Source organism: Suillus clintonianus (assembly GCF_016758775.1).
Source record: "Suillus clintonianus strain FC179 chromosome Unknown DEU56scaffold_91, whole genome shotgun sequence".
In the NCBI taxonomy this organism is placed as follows: Eukaryota; Fungi; Basidiomycota; class Agaricomycetes; order Boletales; family Suillaceae; genus Suillus; species Suillus clintonianus.
Genome location: NW_024539315.1, coordinates 98743 through 111798, shown reverse-complemented (window position 1 = coordinate 111798; position 13056 = coordinate 98743). Strand labels below are relative to the sequence as shown.

The 13056-nt window shown below is 48.1% G+C and overlaps 6 protein-coding genes across 6 annotated transcripts; 2 read left to right on the top strand and 4 right to left on the bottom strand.

The window, feature by feature from the left end:
* Positions 1–3248: 3248 nt before the first annotated feature.
* On the top strand, positions 3249–4643 carry DEU56DRAFT_825882 (uncharacterized protein; the record flags this gene model as incomplete). Its single annotated transcript, XM_041354313.1, has 9 exons — positions 3249–3395; positions 3447–3519; positions 3575–3644; positions 3693–3756; positions 3907–3955; positions 4012–4065; positions 4124–4149; positions 4230–4561; positions 4622–4643. Coding segments are annotated over 8 exons (549 nt in total), but the record flags the coding sequence as incomplete, so codon positions are not given.
* DEU56DRAFT_962890 (uncharacterized protein) lies at positions 4318–5552 on the bottom strand. Its single transcript, XM_041359369.1, has 3 exons — positions 5195–5552; positions 4826–5145; positions 4318–4773 (listed from the first exon to the last, which is right to left on the bottom strand). The coding sequence occupies exons 1-3, from the start codon at positions 5297–5299 to the stop codon at positions 4680–4682; spliced, it is 519 nt and encodes a 172-aa protein (XP_041204378.1). The 5' UTR covers positions 5300–5552; the 3' UTR covers positions 4318–4679.
* Positions 5553–5758: 206 nt separating this feature from the next.
* On the bottom strand, positions 5759–7799 carry DEU56DRAFT_873156 (CNH domain-containing protein; the record flags this gene model as incomplete). Its single annotated transcript, XM_041355840.1, has 10 exons — positions 5759–5885; positions 5940–6037; positions 6088–6216; positions 6296–6433; positions 6482–6568; positions 6655–6701; positions 6753–7182; positions 7233–7291; positions 7345–7474; positions 7599–7799. The coding sequence occupies 10 exons, from the start codon at positions 7797–7799 to the stop codon at positions 5759–5761; spliced, it is 1446 nt and encodes a 481-aa protein (XP_041204377.1).
* On the bottom strand, positions 7600–8562 carry DEU56DRAFT_585292 (uncharacterized protein). The gene is made up of 4 exons (XM_041346941.1): positions 8524–8562; positions 8202–8475; positions 7843–8154; positions 7600–7793 (listed from the first exon to the last, which is right to left on the bottom strand). Exons 1-3 carry the CDS (start codon positions 8550–8552, stop codon positions 7981–7983), a joined length of 477 nt encoding a protein of 158 aa, XP_041204376.1. The 5' UTR covers positions 8553–8562; the 3' UTR covers positions 7600–7793; positions 7843–7980.
* Positions 8563–10211: 1649 nt separating this feature from the next.
* Positions 10212–11843, bottom strand: DEU56DRAFT_916722 (uncharacterized protein; the record flags this gene model as incomplete). Its single annotated transcript, XM_041357900.1, has 8 exons — positions 10212–10335; positions 10389–10543; positions 10594–10785; positions 10833–10930; positions 11061–11208; positions 11258–11366; positions 11426–11560; positions 11629–11843. The coding sequence occupies 8 exons, from the start codon at positions 11841–11843 to the stop codon at positions 10212–10214; spliced, it is 1176 nt and encodes a 391-aa protein (XP_041204375.1).
* Positions 11844–12066: 223 nt separating this feature from the next.
* DEU56DRAFT_903812 (uncharacterized protein) lies at positions 12067–12952 on the top strand (the record flags this gene model as incomplete). Its single annotated transcript, XM_041356651.1, has 5 exons — positions 12067–12136; positions 12261–12333; positions 12392–12411; positions 12466–12817; positions 12904–12952. 5 exons carry the CDS (start codon positions 12067–12069, stop codon positions 12950–12952), a joined length of 564 nt encoding a protein of 187 aa, XP_041204374.1.
* Positions 12953–13056: the final 104 nt, after the last annotated feature.

Below are 13056 nucleotides of genomic sequence, written 5' to 3'. Positions count from 1 at the left end.
CGGACCTTGGGTGGCAGAAGTTTATTGCTAGCCTGGGCCTGCAACCAGGTGTTCTTCGTGGGTTGGTGAAACTTAGAACAAAGAAAGAGGCGCTATCCTTGGAGGGGGTGGAAAGGCAGCTTGAGCTCGGCCTCATTACCATTCGGAAGCTCTATAGGTCATATATTGTGGACATCCAGACCTATCTATCGTCCAAAAGTGATGAGCAGTTTCGCCAAGCAGTAACAATGAAGTGAGTACTCTTCCTATCCAATTTATCCATAGCTCACTATCTACCCAGCACCAAAGCGCACTTCAGAGCGCTGAGCCGGGTTTCCTACTACACCTACTCCAGACCTCTGTCTCGTTGCATCTGTATGTTGATCAGATGGATCCATGCAGAGCGCACTGGGGCCTTGGCGCCATTTGGCACTCTTCGCATCAGGAGGAGTCTGGCCCAGGAGTATGCCGCCAATATGCTCTACAATTACCTCGTTCAAACCAAGATTCCCCGCCCAGCTGTGCTTCTCCAACTTATGCACCAACTGCTGGTGACCCTTGTCAAGCAGAAATTTACCAACCTAGAAACGATGGCATGCCCGACAGATTACACCCTATGTATTGGCTCACTGGGTGATGGCGGTGGCTTTCTACTTGCTGCAACTACTGCCAGGACTTGCGCTGTGCTGCAGCACAACTTTTATACCGTCATCATCCACTCTGCTCGGCTTGAGGACCACGGCCATCAACGCTTCATTCCCTTTCTGTTAGATAGTTTCACCAGGGATCCCGTACCTGATACGAGCGAGGCACCTCAGCCTATGGAGGAGCCGGTCGCCACTCCAGATGAGGGGGAAGGCGCTGATGACTGCGTGGTTGCGCAATTCCGGCAAGTTGAAGAAGAGTTTGTAGATGGTCATGACGATGGTATAGATGCGGAGGAAGAGTCTATGCTACCACATGAAGCTGAAGGCGGATGGGACTTTGAAAAAGAAGAAACCTTTCACTCTTACTATCTGAATGGCGACACTGCGGAGAACTTAGGTGAGGCACAAATTTGGGATGCTATACATTGCGCTAATATGAGCGGCATATTTAGACACATACTATGACCCGCAGTCTTCTCTTCCAGCTCAACGACGCCCAGCAAAAATTGTAGCTCAGGTAGATCGCACTCCTGGGTCATTGTCAGTCTTAAGGTAAGCTGCTTTATGCTGCTTTACAACTGGGACTACAACTTACCTGCACGACCTACAGCATTTTGGCAGAGAATTTACACTATGTTCAGCCCTTACTTGCCAGCCACCCCTCGTTCGCCACACCTTACAACCAAATCAAGACTGCCTGGTTCCATTCAAGGCCAGCTTCATTCAAAGAGAAACGAAACTACGGTTTTTTCTTCACTGAAGATGGCACTGCCGTGACCATGCGAGACAATGATGGTATCTCCCAGAGTATCCTATTTGCAGATCTTGGGGGATTGGCCAAGACCGCAATAGCAAATATATCAGACCAGATAGGCCAGTGCTTGCCACGCGGTTGCGAAGATCTTCTTCCACAGTTTCGTGGCATTTTCAGCCAGTTAGTCGACGACCTCAATAGTCCTGACTCCATTTTCCTTCAGCCTTCCAACCGCATTCTTATAGAGCCACTGTTGGATTTGATGTTACAGCGCCTGTCAGACCCAAAAGAACCCAACCATCACATTATGCTTTCACCCACTGTGATTACTGAGGAGGCTGCCAGAAAGTGGCTGGCCTTCGACAAGCAAATTCTTGGTCAAATTCTGGTTGCCTTTCTCCTGACGTGCGGCATACCTCCCCTACACCAGCAATTTCGGTCCTTTCAATTCCAGTCAGATAGCGAAACCGGCATCCCTCGTAATCTCTATCTCCTAGGCTCCGAGCTTGTTATAGGTCACCCAGCGGACAGAAAACTCAACCAGGTCTTGCAAGAGTGGCTGTGGGTCTTTCCTCCCAGTCTCACCCCACTTATTCTGTTCTATCTTGCAATAATACGGCCTAGTGTCATTCACGTCACAGGCCTTCTTCATCATGTCAACGCCGCTCACAGGACTCATATATTTGCTCATACTGTTGCTACTACCCGCCTTGAATTTCCCCGCGTTTGGAATGGAAGCGACATCAATAGCTTGCTGCAGATCCACACGCCCTCTCTCCCCATTTTGTTATCATGTGGGCTTCTGCGAAATGTGATATCCACCATGTACAATCAGTTTTTCCCAGCTCTTTCTCATGTTGGACCCTCAGACGACTCTATGGTGGATCGCCAGGCTCAACACACAAGAAAGACAGGCAGCACTCATTATGGGAGGTCCGATCATGTTCCCATTTCTTTTGGAATGACACTCGAACAGGCCCGCAAATGCATGGCCTCCAGCCACGTATTGCATGCCTTCTATGGGTTAGGCAGTCTGGATCATCAATGGGCTGAGCGTTTACAAAACTCGGCGGTTCTGGGTAACCTGCGAAATAAGAGTCTGGCTCTCAAAGAAGCAAGGGTTCTGGTCAGAGAGAAGTACAACTTACATCATTGTCGCTTGCCAGACCAGACATCTGGCCTTCTAGAGACTGCACCTTACTTGACTCTCAAAGATGTAAGTGAATTGTAGCAGGCTTGAAGTTCACTGTCCTTAATATTTTCACCAGGGGGTTATCGGAGATGAGGTGCTTCGGCGGGTGATGCATGCAGTGTTGTTTGGTGATTCCAGACCCAATATTCTTGATCGTCCTTCGGGGGGAGGATACCCGATTGTTGATGCATCGATCGCTGTGGTACAGGTGAGCAGTGTTTGTTGCTATTGTTTAGAAATACTCCTACTAATAACTTAAGATCGTCAAAGCCGTGGAGGAAGTAGAATGCGGAGCCCAGTTTCATTCTCCAAGACACATGGATATCAGCACGATCATTCACTTTGATGAAGTAGCGATGCAAGCCCAAAGGCACCTCGCTGTACTAAAAGATGATTCTCCTACTTCGTGGATGAAACTATGCACTGACATACATATGCTCAATCAGAAGCCAGGGGTGGCGAGAGAGATGTCCTGGGTTGTGAGAGGAGTTCCTGGATAAATATGTTCGTAGCAAATTTGTACATGTACTCACTTGCGCCCTGAATTTTAAGCTGCCCATTTGGGGGTGACTGCACTTTCAAATGTCTGGTGGTTGGACCAATCGCCACGAGGCCAGTTCGCCCGCATTTCTTCAAGTTATCTAACAGCCGCTACTTCTCTGCTTGCCATGTCTCCCAATCTTTGAAGGACGCCAGTACAGACCCCAAAGCCCATTCGAAGACTCTTCTCTTGCCAAAGACTTCATTTCCGCTCTGGGTAGACTCAGCAAAGTCCAAGTCGTTGCTGAGAAGTAAGACTTGCCAACAGCTGTATCGATGGCAGGTGCGTTTCTCAAATTCATCAATGCTTCTGGTCAGACGCAGCAGCATGTAGACTCAGAATGCGCACGAACCACTCTTTGCTCTGCTCGATGGCCCTCCTTACGCGAGCGGTCACCTTGACATTGGTACGCACGGAGCAATATACGCACACTCGCAATACTAATGTCTTATTATTTCCAGGACATGCTTTAAATAAGATTATAAAAGACATCATCAACAGGTATCAAGTCTTGACAGGTCATCGAGTACGGTGAGTTCTTCCTTCCTATGGTTGATTGGTACCGCTCATTCGTCGAAGCTACCACCCTGGCTGGGATTGCCATGGTTTACCTATTGAAAATAAGGCTCTACAGGAGTTGAAGGCGCGTGGTTCTTTCCTCCTAGTGAATCTCGCATCGAATAAATATGAAATTTAGAAGGATGCTCTTTCGTCACCCCCCAATGTCATACGTGCAGCAGCCAAAGCAGCGGCAGAACGGGAAATGAAGACGCAGCAGGAATAATTTGAGCAGTTTTGCATAATGGCCGATTGGAGTCCAAAAACGACCTTCCGCACACTTGGTATGACTTGAGACAGATCTATGGCTACGCTGTGGCTTACTCACCTCTTCCTGAAGACCATGGCTATGAAATTTGTCAGCTTCAGGTATTTCAGCCAATGGTAGAGCAAGGTACGCGTTTCTTGTCTCCTGTCGTCCGAGTTTATTATTTATTTCATATACCACGTAGGTCTTATTTACCGGCACTACCGACCAGTACATTACTCTCACTCGTCACATTCCCCTCTCACTGAAGCGGAGCTTGTCTATAACGATGAACATGTCTCACAATCCAGTCCATGCGACCTTTCTGCTGGACTCGCATACTGAAATCGCGAGCGCTGCTCTTCGAAAAGTCTTGAACAAGGAGCCTTTGGCAAGTTTGTTAGTATGGACCACTACACCTTGGACTCTAACAGCAAACATGGTGTGCGTGAGTTTTTCTCAATTTTAGCATCCTCATAGTATCCTTCGTTAGGGCATTGCTATTCATCCAGAATTGACTTACAGTTTCATGCGCTCATCTATCAAGGAGGATGCCCTTGTTGTTGTGAAAGATCGTCTTGTCACGCTGGAGCACCTCATCGGACCCTACGAGGTTATTGCTGAAATCAAGGGCGCAGATCTGGTGGGCGCGCAACATATGCTAGATATACAGTTAATAGTTATACAGGCCTCTGCACTACAGGCATCAAGCTTAACGACAGTAAGCCAACTTTGGGAGTTCGCGCGCCGCTGGCACATCGTCAGCCAGCCACTTCTTTGTCAACATCTTCAACCAACTTTTTATCAAACCGCCCAGAAGATCCACCTTCCCCTTGCTGAAACATCTTTTTGCGCCTGGATAACCCGTGGTAAGTGGAATTTTTGTAAAGCCTACAGCACCACTTACTCTAGCAAAGCACGAAAGTGCAGGTTCTCGCTATTTTGGACCTCGTCAAGCTTCTTTGACTTATGTGTTTCCACCAATTTACCGTAAATATAACAATAGGAGTCTCCCATCACGCGTGTGTTTGGGAGGGACCAGAACTCTCCGGGCTGCATCGTCGTTGCAAGGCGCCCCGCGTGATCCCACATCTCAATTTTGAACACATATGCAGATAGTTCCCGTGAGCACCAGTTTGCTTGTGTAGGGCTGGTATGAAGGTTTGCGGTGTAGTCAGTCACGTACACGGCGTTGGGTCCACTGGTGTTTTCATAGCTGTGCAAAATCTATGGTTTCATCAGCTTCACATTTATGATAAGTCGTCTGTAGACTCACCTCGACCGTACAATTGAATACCCGGTGAGTCGGCCATGCTGCTACAGCGGCCATCGGAGCTATTTCACGGCGATCCTCGTGATTTGCGTTATGCAGACGCTTCATCCGTCCAATCTGGGCGTCAGGTGGGTCTGGATCCTACTACGCCAGTCCCAGTAGTATCTTTCGCTGCTCTTCCGCACGCTCCTTCAGCTGGTGATCAAGGGCAGGGTCATGCGGTCCGCCGGCTCCAATGCGGCCATGACGCAATGTATCCGAGGGTCAAGGCTCATCACCTGTTGGAAGCTTTCTGAACCAGTCGATGGGTGGCGCTATGACTGTCCCAAATACAGCGTATCTCGTTCCCAGGAATGATCTGCACGAGCAGACCTGTTGCTACGTGTCTGACTTCGATAAAGCGGGAGTCGAATAGAAGGATATAAGGTCAGTGGATTGCCACGCGCTCAGCCGTGCCCTCCCACTCAATGGTACCCATGCTCCGGCTAGGTACGCCGTGCTTGTTGACGCAGATACTGAATTCTAGGGTCTTATCATCAGCATTGGCTGAAGCTCACATCAAAATGACTAACCACCATAGCACAAAAGGAATTCATTTTCCACGCGGAACATCCCCATTGGCCGGCAAGATTCCCCGCGTTTTGCGAGTCTCTCGCCGCCTTCATCACGCAGAGGAATGGTGGCGCTCTTGAAACTGGAAAAACGATTTAAGCGGAGGAGCGGAAGTGACGTGCCAAAGGTGACGTACTCAGGTAGGTCCATAATTTCGAAGCCCTTGGTGCAAAGAATTGCGATCTTTGCCTTGAGGAAGACCAGGTCGAAAGATTCCGAGAGCAGGAAGAACTCCTACGAAAAAATATCAACATGGAAAACGTGACCCACTAGAAACTGCATACCATGTACAGTCGGAACCGCTCTGAACGCGCAGGCCGTATACCAAAGCGAGAAGTGAGCGACGCGGGTGTCTTGCTCCTTTCATTGATTTTTTCCACCACCGGTTTCAAAACACAGAAGACGCTGTCGAGCTGTTCATATTATCAGTAGGCCGTCTTGGGTGTGATATCTCGGAACTGACCCCTTTCTTCTTCATGTATTGTATATAACTAGCGCCCGTCCGCCTTGGTTGCCGACGCTAAAGAAGTGAACATCTTTGGTCATCTTAACCCTCTGCAGTGTCTGATATGTATGAGCACTCTGGGGTGACGATGGAACGAGAGCCTCAATGTGGTATGCAAAGAGAGCCTGTATGCAGTTTAGCATCTCCTGGAGGTGATTACTAATGGAAAATACCTTGTCTGCAAGTACGAGGAGCATTCCGAAGTCTTCAATCATTGCACACTGTGTCACCATCTTTACATGCAACGCCCAGGCGCATAGCTAAAGCAGCATTTGTCAGTCTGCAAAGAGAACACATGCGACTGACTGCACGAACATCGTGAATCATGTCTAAAGCCTATCTAAACACCTTCGGCACAGCCAAAAGCCACCAATGCTCGACCATCAGCGGTAGCTAGGAAATATACGAGTGAACAAACGGAAACACAGAATACCAGAAGCTCACTAAATGGAACAGAGCAAGTAACCTTGCCAGTGAGGAAGTTCTCGTGGTTCCAAGATGGTACAGCAGCTGAAGATATGAACGGCACGAGGAAGGTGTCTGTACTGAGCAGCTCTAGCTCAAAGACTTTGTTTGACTCTTGAACAACCTTGCGCAAGCCGATGGCCTCGTCCAGTTTCTGTTTCCACTCCACTCGCGCTTGCTGAGACTCCGTAAAGAGGGTATACAAACCGCCAAGCCTGCCATTGTAGTGAATGGTGCAAGGATATACAAGACATGAGTCGTTAGCAGTGTCGGAAGTACCGCCACCTGGAGAGGGTCTGTCCTCCACATGTCTGTTTCCTCCACCGAGGCCGAGACGCAGAGTGCTTGTGCTGCGCTGTGTCGGGGGATCTGTGAAGCTGGCTAGAGTCAGAAGGTCGAGCGGTATGGGCTAAACCACAACTAAGATATTTATGCAACTCCATGTTTATAATCACTTACTCTCCGGTTAACGTTATATTTCGTGAGGCCGTCTTTTTCTTTGGTCTTGGTCATGACCACTGAAATTTTGCGTGACATCTGTGACACCGCATGGGAGTGTGGGAAGACCTACAGTAATTGTCAAACAGCAAGACGAAAAGCTCAGTCCATCCGTTCCATTCGAAGCCGGTGGCGAGCTGTCGCAGCAGGCTCAGCTTGCCAGCGTGAATAAGAGAGCGGTTTTCATTCAGAAGGTCCAAGCCCTGCGAGGATAATTCAGCACGACACAATACAAAACCTCTCGGGCGCTTACAACGGACTCGCTCGGCTTGAATTGCAAATTCGAGTTATAGCACCAGAGCTGAACCTTCTGCTTGCTGATTGGACCCCTGGCTCGGTCTCCTTGCTCAAAGACTTTATGACCTCCAAGGCTTGAGGGATCCCTTCGTGATCATCGTAGACAGCAGGAGTCTCGTCCATTATGCCCTTCAAGAGCAGTTCGTACCGCAACAATCGAGGGATGGGACGGTTGATGAAGCTTTTCGTGTCTAGGCGGTTGGCATCCGGATGCCGTATAAAATGCTGCATGACCGTTAGTAATATAAAGAAAAGAAAAAAGAATGAGTCTCACATCAACGAACGTCTTGAAATCGATGTTGTTGGCCATCTCGTCAGGTGTTCCGAAAGCTCGAGCAGTCCGTCATCCCCTTTGAGCAATACGTGGAGCAGAGTGGACCTCGTTGGCGTGAAAGATTGCGCATACCCTTGGTTAAATGAACGGGTTGGAGGCCCTGTGGGCTGGAACTGCAGCTGTGGGTCCAGGGTTGGGAGACTGTCGAGCGCTTTGAGCGAAGCGCTTGGTCACCGTGCCAAAGAGTTTGCGAACTGGCCCCAGCGGTCGAGCACGATACTCCTCATTTCTCGAAGGCGAGAGAAAGGACGGCTGTAATCATTAGAGCAGTGCATAATTGTCAAGACGCAAGCCCATACATCACGACTGGTTGCCCTCCCACCCCTCTCCTCTACTGAATGTGGCTCTGAACGACTTGGCTTCAGCCGCTCCCAGTGCTTTTTCCGAGGAGGACTATTCTCAGTCACATCGAGTAACTTGAAGCGGGAAGGATGGCTGGGTATGCATGTTAAGAGGTGTCTTGGTGCAAATGGCGTGATGGTGCGACAGAGAGACGGGCTGAGACCTGCTGAGACGGGCGCCTGCTGCATGTCTGCAATTACGTATTTATTAAACACCTTATTACATATATAACTGATGCCATCGATGAACGTTGGTCACGATTGGAAATTGCGAACGCACTTGAAGCTGCACAACGGCCTCGTTTTCATTTTATTTTCGAATTCAGTTAGGGACCGGGTAGTGCCAGCTCATCGATGCCATCCGTGGACCGCTCCTCAGAATTCTCACAGAACCTCGTACCGATTGGCACTTCAACTTTACATGATATTCGCCCAGCAATACAATCAGGCAGTGCTTTGCATCAGTGGACTGGTAGGGAAATTAGAAGGTCGTATATAACAATATATTGTACATAATCACAAGCATCAGCATAATCTTGCTATGGACCATTGAATCGTCATATTTGACCTTGTAGTGAAATTATGAATTTGTGATTTGCCTACATATGTTCATGATCGGGAAAAGGCTCTCTCATTTCTCAAACTCATATTTCGCCACGATCAACTGGAAATGCTTGATGACTCTCAGTTGTATTATAATTTTCCGAGTGAGAATACAAGACAGTGTCTTCCGGTGAACGATGGTGTGTTCGTTTAGTGAGTGAGAGTAAAATGTGTTCACAAAGTGAGCGACGATGTTAATGCATATCTTGCGTCGCATATCGATGCCACTTCCTTCGTTTATCTAATAGCCGGCTGTTGTAGTTCCCCTTGGATACATCCCAAGAGGCTGTGGTCCGTGACATGGTTTGGGACAATCACACGAATGGGAAACGTGGTACCTGGTAGGCGAATGACCCTTCGCTGTGTAGCTTCGCGCTAAGGAGCTACACTATATCTACACAGCATCTATTCACAGCTCTAACTCTCCTGTGATGCAGTCATGAGTAATCAATATCTCGGCTGCTGCGTAAAGGTAAGCCTTTTTCACACGCATTCCCAATCGATATATAGCGGGCAAACATTAAATTTCTGAGTGCAGATTTACGGTGTCCTGCTATGGGAGCATGTCTTCTTCGTCCGGAAGGTACGGGCCTTCATTCTTACCTGGAGCACGGTCATAAGATTGACAAATGTCAGGCGTCTCAAGTGATAGTATTGAAATTTAAAAGCAGGACGCAAATTTACAGTTTCCCGCTGGAGTGAACACATCTTCTGAATCTAGGAAGTGATAACAGTCTCACTGGATAGAGAACTTCATGGACTCAGGTCACGAATGAATGCATGCAGAATTCCTTCTGTAGCGCGCAAGCACGAGCAGCCTCTGATTCGTTGCGTCATTCATCAATACGATTGTGCGTTTTAGTATGTGGAAGTATTCTTTATGCTTCTTCCATCTAACCACCACTGTGTCATTGGGCAACGTTGGGTATCTATGCCGATCTCTCAGAACCAAAAGGAAGCACCACGGAGAGCCCGCAAACAAAGGAAATAACGCCTCGGCTCAAGATTGGGGACTTGGGGACCTCAAATTCAACTTGGCTTTCCGTTGCTTTCACTTTGTAAGTCTGCGCTTACTGCGCCGTTGTTGGTATGAAGACCAAACATTCTAAAGACCACGAGGATTGTCCTGGATTTCCTGGATTCAGGTTTTCGGAGAGAAACATGCGGATTCAGATACTGTAACTTAAATTATAGTCCGGAGACCATTCACAAGTGTCAATGAGGTCTGTACTGTGGTGGGAGCAGTGCAAACTTATGCTTCCAAGATTTCAGCCGCTCACAAGCGGGTGTTTCAAATCAGTAGTGTAGTCACATGCAAGTAATATCATCAAGTTATGACATTGTTAAACTACGACAGCAAGAAAGCTACACAAAGGCAAGGTGCGAAGATAATGACAGATATCTAGTTCGAATCACGAGAGCGTTCACGGACATGGAAGCCTTTGCTGCATTGCTAAGGTCCTCACGCTGACTCCTTCCGAAAACTTTTCTAAACAACCCGAAATCATTAGTTGAGACTTGTTGAAAGGATGGATGCCATACCGAGTCCACCACTCCAGGAGTTTGGTGACCCTGCGCTGCGCTTCTCGGCCCGGGGGACTTTCAAAAAAATCCACTATAATTCGCCAGAACTGGATGTAGTTGAAGTCGCCGTCGACGATCCGCCACGAGGTAACGGAGGAAAGAGCGAATCGGACCTGCCAGTACATTTACCACTGTTCACAACAAAACTATCACAACGACTTACTTGGCAGGCAATATAAGCAATAGACCTCGGAGTTACTTTATCCAACTTGATGATCTGTGCTACATGTTTTTTCACTTTGGACCCCAAGAGTGTGTTCTTCATGCGCGCGTTGTTCCTGACAACATCTGCGCCATCGCCGTCGCCGTCGATGTCCTTTGCTGAAGAGGGTGAAGTAAACACAGCTTTGTAGCCCTGTGAACGAGTTAAGATTGTTCCTGGAAAACTTGAGTATGACAAACCTGCACAAGAATTTTTCCCTTGAAGAGCCCTTCCTCCAGGTCGTCCGGATTAGCGTTGTACTTTTCATATAAAAATGTTGGAAAGGAGAGCTCCGTTACTACATAGCCCTCCAATTGGTCTCAAATCCCTGCCCTCACGCTACTGAACAGTTAGCATCACCCAGGATCCGGAGTGCGCCACTCACGCTGAGTTGTTCCAGTCAAGCTCAGCCGGGCAGAGTAGCCTACCAGACGCATCACTGATGAATCCACGACCATGCTTATCATCGTGGTCAATAGGAGGGTCTGGTTTCAATTCGCGATTGACCCAATCTGAGATAAGAGCCTTGAGTTTTGATGTATCGTCCCCACGAGCAGCGTCAGCCCCCTGCCTGAGCTAAACAAAGATTTAACGTGATAAAGCCGATCAATTTGATGGAACATACCAATTTTAACATGCGTATGTACTCATCGTTCTCGGCGTCCATGGCCTTCTTCACTAACCATGGCAAGGCTCCTATCAGGATGGTGTACCCTGCTTGCAGCCTCTTTTGGCTACATAAAAGTCAATGAGTCCACTTACTGCGAAAAACTAGCAATGGGGGAACACTGACTCGAAAGTAGCAGACTCGTCATCTTCATTGACATCATATCTTCTATCATTTTCTGAAACGAGATCCTCAATGCCATCAAAGAGAGAGACGATACGCCTGTAGGCTCTTCCTTGGGACAGGTAGTAATTTGTTTGCCTTTGACGCATGATGGTGAGCAAACCCGACCCAACGTATGGAGCGGAAGTCCGAGTCACACTACTTACCTTTCTTTCGCAGCTCGCCCGGATTCAAGAGTCTCTATCTTCCCCTCTAGTTTGGTGATTTTTCGTCGCTGCCGAGCTTGCCCAAACATTTCTTGGGATGGGTCTGGCCCGGGGGGCCGCGGCTGCTGAAAACTGTGGTTGTTCTGCCAGCTCTCAGTACGCGGTGTGCTGCCATCAGTGCCATGTGACGTGCTGCCGTCCTCAGCTTGCGACATCAAGAGGAGAAGGAAGAATATTAATGAACAGCCTGAGGTTCAAAAGCAGTAGACGAAGAATGGGAGGTGAAAGCAAACGAACTCAACCAGAATCCGCTTTATATTCTCTACTGGTGGGCCGCCCAGATCTGTGACTGCCCTAAAAGACTGTAAATGTGAGCATCGTGTGTAAAAACACCATGGCCTACTGTGATCTACCAATGTAGAAGCAAGCTTCTTTGCAATGTACTCGAAATGGACGGGAACCCCTATTATCTATTCCAAACTCCGTACAAGTTGGGACTCCGAGTCAAGTAGTCAAGCGCTGTTACAAACATCAGCTTGTGGCCTAGTAACCCATATCCCCGCGACTTCATTATGCAGAGTGCACTCTCTCCTCACTTACGACGACGAATGTTTGAATGATCGCATCTCCAGCGACAACATTCATAAATCAATCTAATAAATTGGATCCGGAGACTACCCTGTACACAATCTTCTTTGTAATTAAGTGAGCATTACACATTACAGTACGCATGCAGTCCCCGATCTAACTCTGTGTTATATAGCGATTGGGGAGACTCCTTTGGTACTAGCCTAAAATCATGAAACCAAATCAATGATGACTGATGTGATCTTCCAGTGGACGGAAACCACCTACCACAAGCAGCACAAAATATCCTACGCCAGATCACTCTCCTTTCTTCTCCGCCCACTAGTAATGCCCGCAACTTCCTCATCACTGACGCATACGGCCGCGGGTGTCATAACGCATGGGGCGAAGCATGGATTCAATCAATTTTTGATGGGCTTGCTGTGTTCCGCTCGCAGGATCCCCCTCTGAATGTTGCTTTTGCCAATTTTGCGACGATTTGGGATGGTGTGCTTGGACCTGATCCAGGCTATGAGGCTTTTGGGTATACAAACCCGGGTTCTTGTTTCATCGATGGTAATACGTACGATGACCCGGAACATTATTTCTATTGGTTTGATGGGTAAGTCCAGTGTGAATGCCATCCTAGACGATATTCAATGGAGTAACCTTTTTCTTAGGCATCCCTCCAAACAGACTCTATGATAGGTTCATGGCGGACTACGTGGAAGAAGTACTGACGCAGTGTCGTGTATAACATGTTTGTAGTACTGTTGTTATTGAGTAACATCGGAATTTGAGACGTCAATGTTGCGGAGCCGCGTGCTTCACAATTTCAGTTAAGCCCTGGCCAGGCATTCA

Excerpts from the sequence above, each read along its gene's own strand:
- DEU56DRAFT_585292 (XM_041346941.1), bottom strand. The coding sequence starts at position 8,552 with ATGAAAACGAGGCCGTTGTGCAGCTTCAA. Across the intron at positions 8,476-8,523 it reads AGGCCGTTGTGCAGCTTCAA|TTATATATGTAATAAGGTGT; the intron begins GTGCGTTCGCAA and ends CGATGGCATCAG. Across the intron at positions 8,155-8,201 it reads GGAGGGCAACCAGTCGTGAT|CCGTCCTTTCTCTCGCCTTC; the intron begins GTATGGGCTTGC and ends TAATGATTACAG.
- DEU56DRAFT_962890 (XM_041359369.1), bottom strand. The coding sequence starts at position 5,299 with ATGAAGCGTCTGCATAACGCAAATCACGAGGATCGCCGTGAAATAGCT. Across the intron at positions 5,146-5,194 it reads TATTCAATTGTACGGTCGAG|ATTTTGCACAGCTATGAAAA; the intron begins GTGAGTCTACAG and ends ATGAAACCATAG. Across the intron at positions 4,774-4,825 it reads CACTTTCGTGCTTTGCTAGA|GCGCAAAAAGATGTTTCAGC; the intron begins GTAAGTGGTGCT and ends CGGGTTATCCAG.